The sequence below is a fragment of the Leuciscus leuciscus genome (genome assembly GCF_965113295.1).
Source record: "Leuciscus leuciscus genome assembly, chromosome: 5".
Taxonomy (NCBI): domain Eukaryota; kingdom Metazoa; phylum Chordata; class Actinopteri; order Cypriniformes; family Leuciscidae; genus Leuciscus; species Leuciscus leuciscus.
The window spans coordinates 16,274,619-16,290,823 of record NC_138729.1 but is presented as its reverse complement, the minus strand read 5'-3'; the positions used below and the strand labels follow the sequence as shown (position 1 = coordinate 16,290,823).

At 36.3% G+C, this 16,205-nt stretch overlaps 1 protein-coding gene across 2 annotated transcripts in view; it reads right to left on the bottom strand.

Moving 5' to 3' along the window:
* Positions 1 to 11,670: 11,670 nt before the first annotated feature.
* The window catches only part of aspa (aspartoacylase), a 52,970-nt gene continuing 48,435 nt past the window's right edge, over positions 11,671 to 16,205 (bottom strand). For both annotated transcript variants that reach the window (XM_082171492.1, XM_082171493.1), the window contains one exon: positions 11,671 to 16,041. In XM_082171492.1, coding sequence (XP_082027618.1) covers positions 15,844 to 16,041 — 198 coding nt within the window. In that variant the 3' untranslated portion in view covers positions 11,671 to 15,843. The remainder of the gene's footprint in view (positions 16,042 to 16,205) is intronic.

Here is a 16,205-nt window from a genome sequence, read left to right as displayed (position 1 = left end):
AGTTTACAACTGAAAAAACTTTCAGCTTCCGCTACATTGAAAAGTCTTGACGTCAGCTGGACACGGAGCCAATCAGATCCATTGGCCGTTTACATTTAAGAAGTGCAAAATCCCAGCCTGTGGTTGCTTTTTTACACAACATTAAAGCCACACCTGTTGAGTAAATAAGCGTTCGCTTATTGAAAAACAATTCAGTTCAGGTTGACAAACAAGGTTCAGGTTGTACTTTTTAAAATGTAAATAAATAAATGTAGCCTATGTAGTTTAGATGCTTGGGCGTAGCCACGGGTGTGCAGCCCACATTGGCGGCTGGCACACCTAAAAATGGATGCAGAATAATTTTTTTATAGTCTCAATAAAAAATGTTTTATTTCTTGGGCTATTGTTGTTTACTTAGAAAATATATTTTTTTTAAATCAACCCTTTCACGCGTAAGTTACAAATATTTTAACTGACCCCTTGTTTCCATGACGACGCGTCATGATTGTCACGTGACACAACGCCGCCACAATAACTAACAGATGTATCGCTATTCGTTTTATTTAGTTTTTCCTTTTTTATTAAAAATACTCACAAACTTGCTTACCATGTCAACTATCTCATATTCAGATTCTTCGTTTAAAAACCTTTATAAATTATCTTGATCTATAACGAGATGAGCGCTGCAGTTCAGAGAGTCCTGTCAGCCGGATTTACAGCACCTGAATTCCCCAGTTTCTCCCGAAATACATGAAAGTAAGTGGCTGTTAAACTGGCAGAAGAATAGAGTAAACTTTATAGTTCCGCTATGTGTGTCTGATATATGAATGAAACGTCGGCACATTACATTTGAATAGATTGATCAGTTTTTTTGCTGACATCAGTGTGTATTTTACAAACTACAAATGTATTGTTTTACTAGTACTTATGTGTATTTAAATTACTCTGAAACATAAAATAAACATTATGTGGTTGAAAACACTGCATATTAGTTGTGATATGACAAGCGCTGAGCGCGTCCGTCTCTGGCTCAGTGCCAGCCAACGCGCGAAAGCACAGTTTGAATCTGGCAGTTCTGTGATGTCACTGAACATTCTAATTCATACTCTCAGAGGCACAGAAATAAGAATCCAATATATGGTGCCATAACGCTCAAAATGTTAAAATATAATTTACATTTTAAATTATTTTCGTTAAAAAAATATCTGCCGACATTTGGACTGCCAACCAATCAGAAAACAGCTGTGACCCCAGCAGCTCCCCAGAGATGTTTTGCCGCGCATATAAACAGAGAATTTTTGATTGCACAGCTAGCAATATGTCGCAGAGCTCCCTGCTTAATTTTTTTAGCAAAAAACCTCGGCTTGATGGACAGCCGGACACAAGGCCTAACGTTACACCTGGGCTGCGTTCAGCCCCGGCAAAACGTTGCACAACGTTTTTTAAACAGAAACGGTGATGCGTTGAACCTGGTTGAACACACTGTTCTGATGACGCAAGAGTTGCAACTATGGCAGCTGAGAAGGCTCATTCTTTGTGTTCTTTGTGAAGAATTTTCTGAGCCTGATGAAGTCGGTATAAATATGTGTTTAATACTACAAAATATGCTCGATGTTACAGTTACTGCACTTGCCGCCCAGAACAAAAGAGAACATCCCAATCGAGTGAAGGGATTGCTGAAACTGAAATGGAAGCACACATCTTACCTAATTCAGACTAAAATACATCTATTTAGCCTCACATACTGACTTTATTTGTAGGTCATACTGTTTTAATACCCTGTATTTTCTTTCTTATTTTTAGGAAAAGCACTTAATTACCATTGTTTATTTCTATACCAAATGTCATACACTTGCAATGAAGCTAAAAATATAAACAACTACATCATTATGTTGATATCCTATATTTTTACAATAAAACTTACGACAAACATGTCTTCTAATATCCTCAGTTGTTGCGTATACCGAGCTGCATCGAACACATTTGTAAATTACTTTCCTTGAACCCATTGTGCAAGTTCACTTTAATACCCCGTGTTTTATATACATGTTGCTGCTGATTGGACTGCAGTTCTGACACACCCACCAAACAAGAGAAAACGTATCTCAAACCCCGTTGCACACCGGTGCACGCCGTTTCCAGGAAACATGACGTTCAACCCGGAAACCGTAGCAAAACGTTGCGCACCGTTTTGAACTTGAACATGCCCCTGATGAGGATGTTTCTCCCTCCCCGGGCCCAACATCAACAGATGTGACTCCTCCTGCACTCCTGGCTACGGAAAAAACTGTTGAATCAGAAGACACCGAAATGGCTTCCATCTCAGAGCTTAAGCCTACAAACCTTTCTGCAGCAGATGAGCCTGCATGTCAGCCAAAAATGTGTGCTTTTCCAGTCACACAAACAGTCAGTGGAAAGAGGAGGAATTTTTATGCTAAGTGGTATGACCGGTACACTTGGTTAGAGTACAGTATCACAATGGATGCTGTTTTTTGCCATTCCTGTCGCCACTTTAACACTGATGCCAAGGAGGACAGATTCAGCAAAGCAGGACTGAGAGACTGGGGGCATCTTGGTCAGTTTTGTATAAAACATGAAGCCAGTAAAGCTCATGCTGCTGCTGTGGCCCGACACAAAGGTTTCATGGAGATAAAAAGGGCTGGAAAAGGTGACATCATTCATCAGGTAACAAAAGACACACATGAGCATTTTACTGACCTGATTGAAAGAAACCGGGCACATGTCAAAGTTATCATTGACATTTGACTTTTTTGTGCGAAACAAGGGATTGCACTGCGTGGTCACAAGGAAGACACAGAAAGTCTTAACAGAGGAAACTTTTTGGAGTTGTTTAAAGTGCTTTGTAAATATGACCCTGAGATAAAACAACGCCTTGATGAGCTTCCAGCTAATGCAAAAATGATGAGCCCAGATATTCAAAACGACCTCCTTGAAACTGCAGCATCACTTCTCAAACGAAAAATCAGAGCAGAATTGCATGCACAGGCTGACACCTATTATGCCATTTTAGCTGATGAGTACAAGGACCTCTCAAAGAAGGAACTAATTGCTGTCTGTGTGAGGTATATATTTAATGGCAATCTAAGAGAGAGAGCTGTCGGATTTGTGGCAACAGATGATATGACATCCTCTGGCATCGCTGGCAAAATTTTGGAAGTACTAGAACCGCTGCAGTTGGATCCTGAATTGTGTGTGGGTTTCAGTTTTGACGGAGCGGCAGTCATGTCAGGTGGGAGAGCTGGGGTGCAGGTGCTCCTCAAAAAAACTTTCCCCCATGCAGTGTATGTACACTGCCACTCGCACCGCCTGAATCTTGTTCTTTCAACTGCCTCAAAAGTGTCTCCTACTGTGGTCACCTTTTTTGATGTTATAAATTCACTGCACCATTTCATGACCGGAGCCAACAGACACGCACGGTTTCTACAGATCCAAAAAGAGCTACACCCCGACAAACCCTGTCTGGAGCTTGTGCGCTCCACGGATATTAGATGGAGTTCAAAATCTGAGTCTGTGAGTCGAGTCTTGAAGTTGTACGACGTCATATTGGAAAGTTTGCAGAAGGTTCAGGCCAGACCAAAATAGATGCAGAGTCTCTTTTGCAACAAATACAGACCAAGAGATTCATCTTTCTCCTTGTTGCATTTTCTAAGCTGTTTAGTGCAAGTGAATTTGCGACAAAAGGCCTACAGTCCCTATCTGTTTCTGTTACTGACTCTGTCCACATGATTGAGGGTTTAAAAGAAACTTTTACTACATTTAGGAATAACTCAGATGGGGAATTTGAAAGAATCATTGGGCTTACTGATGACGTCATGAAGAAGAACGATGTGCACAACTGGGACAGTGGGTGCACGTAACAAAAAATTACCTGCCAGGCTTTCCGACTCGCATGTGACCTCTACAGTGGGCAGGTGTGCGCCCATTAGGAGTGACTGAGATTTGAAATCCTTGTGGATTTCCATTCTTGACAGACAGCTAATGGAACTAAACAACCGTTTTCAGAGTGACTCCTACGGAATAATGAAGGCTGCTGCCTCCTTGCTGCCCGGATCTTACGCGTTTGGCCAGATGGAAATATTACAGGCACCAAGCAAGCACTATGGACTTAGAGTGGAAATTCCTGAATTTACAGTTTTTGTGCAACTGCTCAAACGAAAGGTGGATGGGGGTCACCCGTACCCATCCTTAATTGAAGTCTTAGACTCATGTGAGAAGGACGTTTTCCCCAACATGAACAGTTTACTGCGTGTTTTGATCACATTTCCTGTTACAAGCTGTTCTGTGGAGCGCTTGTTTTCAGCAGTGAACCAAATCAAATCCAGCAACAGAGCGACCATGCTCACAGAAAGACTAAATAGCCTCTCGTTGCTGACATTTGAACGAGAACTTGCAGAGACACTGGACCTGGATGATATAATTGAGGCTTTCAAGGCCAGGCCACGCCGTCTCGCCCTTTAAGCAGCTAACAGGCACTATGTTATGACTATGTTATTGGTGATCCTGGGTGTAATGTATAGTTATATTTTATATAGTTTTATGGTTATGTGGGCCATGGGTATATGGTTATGGTTAATAATTTTGCACAGTAATCTGACAATAAATGTGGCACACCCAGATTTTCATATGCACACCCAAAGTCTCTTTTCTGGCTACGCTACTAAGCAATATAAGTAAAATAACAGTGCACATTGAGTAAACAAGTAATAGTACACATAAAGTGCAAGTGTAAATATTACAAAATGAAATGAACAACTTAATCATAATATTTAACATAATAATATTGTTAACATAACACTAACTAAATAGGCCTATATGAGAAATGATATGATCATATAAGTATAAATGTTGGAGTTGGAGCAATAGTAATGATGAGCAAAAGTTTCGTAATAAAGACAGTCGAAAGACATACACAGAAATCTTTGTGTGGATCGCAAGATGGGTTTCATTGTTTTACAAGCGATTCACTTTTTTGCATTTATTTCATGCAGTCTGCAAGAAAACAGCCTGTATTCGAATTGTGTCATCATTCCAGTTTACAATCTTAAAAATTAAGGGGGTTTTCACCGCAGTGCCTAAGAACCATTTTGGATTCCCCAAAATAACCTTTTAGTGAAAAGTTCTTGGAAGAACCATTTATTTCTTAAAGTGAAGATATTAAAAAATTCTGAAAAACCTTTTTGCACAAAACATATGTTTTTGCAATTGTAAGATGTGTATTGCATCTTAATAATTAATGGACATTATCCTATATTCTGCTTTGCATGCATTACTTTAAAGGTAGTTTGTGGATGGTCAGACATTTATGTCCCAGTTGAGTCTAATTAATGGTCCATTTTCTGTTCAGAGCCTATTTGTCATTCAGATTCCCCTTCTCACCCCGATGTCAATACCAGTAGCAGAGAAGTGCAGGACAAATTTGATATGGGTATCATAGTGTCACTGGAGAACTGGATTGGCCGGGTTCCAGCAGTTCTATGAGAAACTGAAGATGAGAGATGTGTGTCCTGATAGCCGTACGTCCCATCGGAGACGGGTAGGGGCACAGGGCTCTACTGCATGGATCAATCCACTTTAGATAGTGTTTGAGGAGCTTGAGGTGCTACTTGTTTTTTATTATTTTTTTTAATTTAAAATACTACTAGCAATTTACTTGCAACTAGCACACCATGAATACATGTTTAATATGTGTGCTCATGCATTAGCACCGGACATTCAAACGCAGTTTCAGCTAGACTGTACAGGAATCCATTTGAATAATTCATGAGATTTTGCATCCTTTGGTCCCATTCTATGACTATCAACTTCATGCCTTGAAAAATGTATTTGTGTTGGACATTCTGAAGTTAAGCACTATTATATATATTTATATTTATATATATATATATTTATATACAATATATATATATATATTGTATTATATATTATAATTATATATTGTAGTATTATATATACTGTACATATATATATATATATATATATATATATATATATATATATATAGTGTAATGTATACAGTATATTAAGCATATAAAGTGCAATCAATGCTAATACGTTTGTTGCTTTTATGGCTTCGTCTGCTATTTCTGATGTTTTTGATTTCATCTGTCCATCTAAGATATTTGATTTGTATCACTAAAATCACTCGACGTTTTAGACGAGCATGCTCTAATTAGGACTAGGTCTGTTCCCTTGTCCCACTCCTCTCCGTGGTTTAATGCTGAGCTACGTGCTGTGAAAGTCAATATAGATTGTTTCAAAGCAGCTTTACAGTGATAATAGGAAATTACAGTGACAGAGATTGTTTGGCTTTACAGCAGCTCTAGAATAAAGTTATTGTCCAGCTTAAGTTAGTTGTGACTGATTCACTTCCGTTGCAAAGATCATTAGTTATTAACTTAGACACAACACCAAACATTTTTGGGGAAAAAAAGGTTATCTCTGCACAAACTTCAAAAACACAAACCTGTGAAAACGCTGACGCACATGCATATTAGGCTACGTGTTTAGTATATAGGTATGCACGTTTGAATATATATGTGCGCAGGCGTGTAGTCTTTCTTTACAAATTGACCTCAACAAATTACTTGTCTGGCCTTAAAAATGTATAATACAGAATTATTTATCGCTTCCGTAGCCATGTGAACTGGAATAATTTTGACAACGTTTTATCTGTACTGAGGTAAAGGGAAGGGAAGGAGGCCTTCACAGGGGAGAGATTAGTCGACACTTCAGGACTGTGCTGTCGTCGTGTCCAGGGCAGCGCAGGTCCTTCATCAGATCTGGATACGGCCCGGATCCGTCAGACTGCGGTGAACCTCAGGATAAACAGAGGGACTAATATTAGCGTAGACGACATCCTTGTTATGATGTAACGAGTACATCAGGATTTATGGGAAGTGTTCCCGGTTCCATTGTAATGTCCCCACTATCTTTACTAAATTATACGAATATTAAATTGTCTAAATAGGAAAAAGGAGGAAATCTTTTAGGTTATTTTACTTTTTTTATTTTTTTTTATTATTATTATAATAATTTTTTTATGACTTGTTAATTTGTCTAAAGGTGTGATATTTGTCTTGTGAAGCATTGTTGTTGTATGCTGATATACTGGAATCAATGTTTTTGAGTCATTTATAAAAAAAAATTAAAAATAAAGTGTTCCTGGTTCCGGCTGACCTAATCTATGCAGCCTAACATTGAATTATAGAAGTTTATAATGTGTATGCTAGGTCAAAGAGATGTGTTTTTAGTCCATATTTGAACTGACAGTGTGTCTGCTTCCCGGACAATGTTAGGAAGACTGTTCCAAAGTTTTGGTGCTAAATAGGAAAAGGATCTACCACCAGCAGTCGATTTTGATATTCTAGGTATTATCAACAGGCCGGAATTTTGAGATCACAATAGACGTGAAGGACTTTAATGTGTTAAGAGCTTGTTCAAGTACTGGGGAGCTAAATCATTTAGTGCTTTGTAAGTAATCAGCAATATTCTAAAATGTATACAATGTTTAATTGGGAGCCAGAACTGGGCTAATATGGTCATATTTCCTGGTTCTGGTAAGAACTCTAGCTGCTGCATTTTGGACCAGCTGTAGTTTGTTAATTAAGCGTGCAGGGTAACCACCCATAATAGCATTATAGCATAATAATCTAGCCTTGATGTCATGAACGCATTAACAAATTGTTCCGCATTTGTCATTGAGAGAATATGATGTAATTTAGATATATTTTTAAGATGAAAAAATACGGTTTTACAGATAATAGAAACGGGACTTTCAAATGAAAGATTGGTATCAGAGAGCACACCCAGGTTCCTAACCGACGACGAAGACTTGACAGAGCAGCCATCAAGAGTTAGACAGTATGTATTCCATTGAATTGGCGCTATCACTCTCTCTCCTCTCTCCACCTATAGCTGGTGTGTGGTGAGCGCACTGGCGCCGTTGTACTGTGGCTGCCGTCGCATCATCCAAGTGGATGCTGCACACTGGTGGTGGTTGAGGAGAGATCCCCTGATATGATTGTAAAGCGCTTTGGGTGTACAGTAGTACATATGAAAGCGCTATATAAATGCCTCATTCATTCATTCATTCATTCATGTAAGAAGAGGCTAGAGGCAGACAACTTGAACTCCTCAGGAAAACCGGTTTAACTGTATATTTATTCCTATGTTAAACATTATAAAACAGCCTTGAATGCAGCTCCCTCTTCTTATATTTCCAAAATTATTAATAATGCGAACAACAGACCTAAATCACTATTTAACGTAGTAAACAAGCTAATCACTGCACCCATAATGCAGTCAACAAGAATCTGATGACTTATGCTGTTCTTTTTTGCACCACTTTCAGGGAAAGCTGGGTGCTTTATGTGGGACTTTTGGTGATGAACCGATCACCTCTATTTGTGAGCAAGCTCAGTCTATCCAAACGCTTAGGCCTAATAGCTTAACTTTGACCAACCCCATCTTAATTAGTGAAATGATACAGAAATCTAATTCTTCTTCATGCGTATTAGATCCTGCACCTACTTTCCTTTTGAAACACTGTACTTCTGTCATGTCTGCTCCTATCTCACATCTTGAAAATATGTTTCTTCTGCCTCTGTTTCTAGTTTTACTAAAGATGGCTGCTGTTTCTCCTATCCTTAAAAAAAAATTAATGGAAAGGGTTGTCGCCACTCACTTGCAGTCATTTCTAGCTCTCAATAATCGGTTTGATATATTTCAGTCTGGCCAGAAGCTATAATTTTACTTTGTAACGTGTTAAATATTAATATTTTTTTGCACAAACTCATCGCTTTGCTTCTGAAGGCCTTTATTAACGCCCTGGAGCCGTGTGGAGTTCTTTTATGATGGATGGATGAACTATTTTGAGCTTCAAACTGATGGTTGCAATCCACTGCCATTATAAAACTCGGAAGCGCTGAATAATTATTCATTTTAACAGGTTAACAACCAAAAGGGATTTAAAGGGATAGTTCTCCCAAAAATGAAAATTCTGTCATCATTTCCTCACCCTCATTATCATTCCAAACCTGACTTTCGTTCTTCTGCTAAAAGATATTTTGAAGAATGTTTAAATTGTTTAGTCCTTACAGAGAAAGTCAATCGGGTCCAAAACAAAATAAGATATTTTTGGACCAATGAAGGTCAAAGGGGTCCAATGTTGAGTTCAACAGAAGAAAGAATGTCATGCATGTTTAAAATGACATGAGGGTGAGTAAATAATTTTACAAAAATGTTTGGTTGAACTACTGCTTGTATATTTGTTTGTAACACATGAAGGGAAACATGAAATGAAAAAAAAAGAAAGAGTGAAAAAGAAAAACTACATTATAAAAAACTAATAATAATTGGGGGAAAAGGAAAATTACTTGTTTTTGGTGTGGGAGGAAAAAACTGGGAGTAAGATGATAATTATGAGACAGTTGGTGGGAGGACAGAGGAAGAATGGTCTGTTACATTAGAAACATTCAAAAAGGCTAATGCAGTCATACCTCTGAAAAGTTGAGGGCTCGTCTCATAACATCTTCAGCTGATGCAAAAGATTCAGTCTGTCTGAACCATCTTGATCTGGTATAATTGTTAGCATTCTTAACAATTATTCACCAATTATTGTAGTTACACCAAAGCCATCGAGCATCACAACAGACAGTGTCAGAAACTGAAGACCCGATTAGGTCATCTTTTATTTGATATGCATCAATGCATTTAACTACTGCTTGAATAGCAGCCAAAGAGAGAAAGTCTTCCTGTAAATTCAGGATTGTTTTAGTAGCTCATACCATTATTCAATGGAAGGTCAGCACTATAGCTTTCATTTGGTGAAGAGAGAAACCTTTAGAAGGCATTGTTTGTTTGTTCCAGTTCCATTTTACTCCATCCCAGAATCCCAAGGTCATCTTTACTAAAAGCCTGTTCATCTTTTGCCGATCAACAGTGACTTGTAAATGCATGATACATAACTTGCTTCAGTTACCATGGTGATTGACACATTAAAATCACTCCACATTTTCTAGCAAACTGATGAATGGTATTTCTGAAAAAGGAAGGGCACAGTGACATGCATGATGAACCTTAAAGGGATAGTTCACCCAAAAATGAAAATTCTGTCATCATTTACTCACCCTCAAGTTGTTCCAAACCTGTATGAGTTTCTTTGTTCTGCTGAACACAAAGGAAGATATTTGGAAGAATGTTTGTAATCAACAGATCTCGGTCCCCATTGACTTCCATAGTAGGAAAAAATATATACTATGGTAGTCAATGGGGACCGAGATCTGTTTGGTTACAAACATTCTTCCAAATATCTTCCTTTGTGTTCAGCAGAACAAAGAAACTCATACAGGTTTGGAACAACTTGAGGGTGAGTAAACAATGATAGAATTTTCATTTTTGGGTGAACTATCCCTTTAATACCCATCTGAGATAAAATCGCTTGGTATTTGGTGATTTAACAAAGATTTAGATGGCCATTTTATGTTAGTACATATATTTGCCCATCCCACAGATCATTTAGGTTAGTATGAGGGCAAAAGTCACTGTAAAAAAGGATTTTTCAAAGTAAATATACAAAGATTATTCTTGTCGGTTTTACAAAAAAACAAACAAAAAAACAGTTTCAGTGATTCTACTTCAAAATGTTGTTTAAATCATTGTTAATTGCTGTTTGTTTGTAATTATTTGTGAAATTTACGAGCAATTTTTGAGAGAAATTTGTTTCTACACCATCTTTATTTTTCAGTTTATGCATGTGAGATTTGATGATGATGAACTTCTGCCCTCTAGTGGTCAATCTAACAAAAGCAGAACATGTACAGCTGTGGCCAAAAGTATTGGCAGTGATGTAGATCTTGTTTTGCAAATTTTGCTGCTTCATAATTTGTAGATATATTTTTTCAAATGTTTATGTGGTATACTGGAAAACATTGATAAGTATTTAATAAGTTTTAAAGACTTTTAATGGCAAAAACATCCAGTATGCAAAGAGTCAACATTTACAATGTTGACCCTTCTTCATAACCTCTGCAATTCACTCTGGCATACTGGATATCAGCTTATGGTCCAAATCCTGGCTGATGACTAGTGCACAGAGTTGATCACAATTTGCTTGTCCACTCACCTTTTGGGGATTGAACAGGTTCTCTATTGGATTAAGATCTGTGGAGTTGCCTGGCCACGGATCCAAAATGTCAATGTAATGATCTTACATTCATTAGCCACTTCACTTGACTAGTACTTGTTCACACTTTCCCGTGTTCTGTTGATATGATTAGTGAAATCATGTTACCTGGTTATTTTGTGCTAGGGCCCAAAAACTTTTTTTTTTTTTTTTTTTTTTTTTTTTTTGTGATAAAGTTCTCTTTTTGGCCAATGAAGCTTTCTGCAATTATTTAAAATGCATCTGATCATTCTGCACAATAAAACAATGTGAATCAACACCACAAATAAAGCAGCAAACATTGCAAAACACAACATTTATGTCTCTGCCAAAGTGCCTACTTTTGGCCACAGCTGTAGGACCTTAAAGGGATAGTTCACCCTAAACAAAAAAAGATGTAATTGTCATCACATTAATGTCATTCATGTAGATTTAATAAAGACCTTTAACTTTTTTTCTGTATTATTCTTTCTGGGAAGATCTGTGTGAGAAAAAATTGAAATCTCTGGTTGTATATTGTAATGTTTTACTCCATATCAATACATCTCATTAAGACTGAAAAGACTTCATGCTATACAAATACATTTGTGACTGCTTACATTAAAATACATTATATTCCACATTTTGACAACACTGAACTTCATCAAGCATTACTTAATACCAGGACCTAATGACACCACAGAAGACAGTATGCGATCAAATGTATGGAATAATTGGTAAATGTGTTAAAAATAATCAAGATTCTTCTTCAATTTGGGATAAATTAAGTGAATATATTATTTCTTGCATAGATAGGTAGGATATTATGTTTTAAAACACATTTCAAAATATAACGCACAACAATGAGCCTTTCAACAATTTCAACAGGCCATATACATCACAAAACAAAATCATAGTGAAAACAGAATACATATTTCTCTGAAATCATACTTCTGCCAAACAAAGCCTTCCAATGCCTGCTGAGCATTTTATAACATATCCAGCAATCCAGTCTACTTTCTATATAATATAAAACCCCAATTCCAACTGTATGTTCCTACTGTAACTCTTTCTTTCAGACTCTGTTCAATTAAGGCAATACTTGGGTTGCACCACTGAAATGAGGATGAAGTAAGGAACTACAAAACTTAAACTACAACAGACTTTTGAATCACAAACAGCACAAAATACACCGTTTCGATATTAATTCCCCATGATGCATGATGTAAAAGCACAGTGCTTTTATTTTAATTTTATTATGAGGTTATTTTGTGGTTGTTTTAAGGCTGTTTCAGGTCAGTATTTGAGTCAACAGTGTGTTGGATCAGAGGCTAGAGGGCAGTGAAGACTTTTCCTGAGCTTGTGCATTCCACATATACTACACCAGGATCTGAATTGTGCAGACATATATACTAGAGGTAGACCTATATAGTATTTTAAAAATCTAGGAATATAAATTCATCACTACATACTGTGGATTTCATCAAACAATTTCAGTACAAAACACACTATATTTGAAAATCATTAAAAGTGTTAGAAAATACACTTTAAAAAAAATAAAAATCACTCTTAATCTTCAGACTACAAATAAAAAACAAATTTGCTCTTTGCATTCATACATTTGTATGGAGCCCTATAGGGACATGGCGGTGGAAAAAATATACACTGTAAAAAAAAATTACATCCCCAAGTCAAAAATTTCAACTGACCGATAACATCTAAATGTTTCAATTAGTCTGACGTATTATTTCTCATTGAGCCAATGTTAACAGACTATTGCAACAAGAATTGCACTTGGGCCAATTGAAAAATTTAGATGTTATCGGTCACTTGAAATTTTTGATTTGGGAGGGTTAGAATTTTTTTACAGTGTAGGATGGGAGGGAAAAATATTTTTCAAAGCTTTTGCGTTCTCTCACAGAACTTTTGCATTTCCCCGAGAAACTTTTTTATCTTTATATAGTTATATATACAAATATCTTTGTGAGAGAACGCAAATAGGCCTATATTTTATATATGTATATATATATACACACTTTATCTCATTAAGAAATAAATGTTTTTCTCCAATACATGGCCACATTTATTGGCCCTGTTTTATTTAATACTTTTTGCAACCTCCATTTGCCAATTTAACAGCTCTTAAATCTTCTCCTATAATCCCTGATGAAGTTGAAGAACACCTGACAGAAGATCAGAGACCATTCTTCCATACAGAATCACTCATCCTTCAAATTCCGAGGTCCATGTTGGTGCACTCTAATCTTCAGTTTACCCCACTCATTAGAACCCATTTTTGTGTTGATTTTTATGTTTGTTTTGGATCATTGTCCTGATGAAAGATCCAGCCATGGCCCATTATAAGATTTCCAGCAGAGGCAGTCAGGTTTAGATTTTTTATCTGTTGGTATTTGATAGAATACATGATGACATGTATCTGAACAAGATGTCCAGGACCTCTGACAGAAAAATAGGTCCACATCAGCAGTATTTTTAACTGTCCCCTGAGTGCACCAAACCCATCTTGTGTTTGCTGCCAAAAAACACAGAGCCTGGTCCCATTTGAAGTTCCAGTAGTGTCTGGATATATACTGAATATACTTGAGTTTTAATTTTTTTCTTAAAACCCTCCCAAACCACTTGTGATGGTGTAGGGGCTTTTTTGAGGCTGTCTGACCACAAGACTCAACTAAATTCTGTCATTCTCCAGCTGTGATCTCCAGCGATTCTCCCTGAAGGGTCTTTTGTCACTCTAACTATCCTGTATTAAGACACAATATAGACATGTCCACTTCTGTTGGAATTTTTAATGATAGCCCTGATGTTGAAAATGAGAGTTGTCAATGCTTTAGCTATTTTCTTACAGCCACTTTCTATTTTGTGACACTCATCAATCTTTTGCTGCACATCAGAACTATATTCTTTGGTTTTACACATTGTGATGGATGATTAAGGGAATTTGGCCTTTGTGCCACCTCAAATTTATACTCCTGTGAAACAGGAAGTCATGGCTGGACAATTTCATGTTTTAGTCACCCTGGTGTGGTAAAAATATAAATGGGACTATACTTCAGAGATATTTTACTCATAAGAATTTCTAGGGGTGCTAATAATTGCGGCCAACATGCATTGGAGAAAAACATTTATTTTATAATGTGATTTTCTCCCCACTTTTGATTGATTTACTAAAATACTTTTAAAATGTAATTTATTATTTTGATGGCAAAGCTGAATTGTCAGCTTTTGCAGCATTTTCGTAATATTTTTGTGGAAAACCTGATACATTGTTTAGGACGAAACATTTTCTTAGATGAATAGAAAGTTCAAATAATAAGAACTGCATTTATTTTAAAAATAACTGGGTTTTTTATGTGTCCTTTCTGTATAAAAGTGTTACCACCCCGGTAACACTTTATAATAACATTCAGTTGTAAGTCATTTATAAGTGGTTAGTTAATGATGAACTAATCATTTACAAAACATTCATAAATGATTAGCAAGTGATATACTAACATTTTATGTATGTTTTGTAAGCTGTGTTACAAGTCATTTACAATTGATTAGTTAATGATTAACTAATCATTTACAAAACATGACTATGCATTCATAAATGATTAATTAGTGATATGATCATTATTTTATGTAGGCTATGTTTTGTAGATTCAGTTATAAGTAATTTACAATTGATTAGTTAATGACTAACTAATCATTTACAAAACATGACTATGCGTTTCATAAATGTTTAATAAATGATGTTATTTTTTTATTTTTTTTTATGTTTTGCTCACATCAGGTGCACAGTGTTTAAAGACTCCATGTGTTTCAGAGAAGACAGCTGTCTATACCCTCACCAGTCAGCACTTACACTGCAGTGCACACTACAGTGTTCAAAACCTGTTATAGATGAGTAAACGCATGAATAAATCATTTACAACACTTTCTGCATCCCCTAATCTAAAGTGTAAACTAGTCATCACTTGTAAATGTGTTACACATCATTTGTAGATTACCACTTCAAGAATCAAAAAGGCATAAGGTCTATGAATGTTATCTACGAATGTATAGTTAACACATTTACAAGTGATGAATAGTTTACACTTTAGATTAGGGGATGCAGAAAGTGTTATAAATCATTTACAACACTTTCTGCATCCCCTAATCTAAAGTGTAAACTATTCATCATTTTTAAATATGTTACACTTACCTACAAATTATCTGTATGTGTATTCAAGGCATTTACAACACTTTCTGCACCCTCTAATTGCTACAAAAAAAAAAAAAACATTATTTATTAAACATTTATGAAACGCATATTCATGTTTTGTAAATGATTAGTTAATCATTTACTAATCAATTGTAAATGACTTATAACTGAATCTACAAAACATACATACAATAATTAACATATCACTTATTAATCATTTATGAACGCATAGTCATGTTTCGTAAATAATTAGTTAATCATTTACTAATCACTAGTAAATGACTTGTAACGGAATTTACAAAACATACATAAAATGTTAGTATATCACTTGCTACTCATTTATGAATGTTCTGTAAATGATTAGTTCATCATTAACTAACCACTTATAAATGACTTACAACTGAACGTTATTATAAAGTGTTACCAAATGTTATAAAACTGTATTATAATTATTCAAAAATAAGAAATGTTGTTCACAGTGCATTTTTAGGAGAAAACATTACTTGAAAGCTTTTCTGATTGCATTGGCAGCCAGTATTTCTCCGCAAGTGGTCATGAACGCCTGCTGTTTCTCATAATAGGCAGCCTCATTAATAAACGTGGGGTATACTGTGCTGGCACCTTCATAAAGGATTGTTCTCCCATCGAAAGTTAGGAACATAGGGTCACCCTGGTTCAAAGGCTCCCAATCACAGTCCTACACAGAAAGAAAAAGAAAAAGGAAAAGGAACAGGACCATTACTGTGGAAAACAAGTGAAGACTGGAAGTCAAAACAAGCACAGCAAACATCTGAGTCATAGGACACATTTTCTTACACGTGTTTCCCCTCTCTCTGTCCCTGTCATAAAGAGCAACTCTTT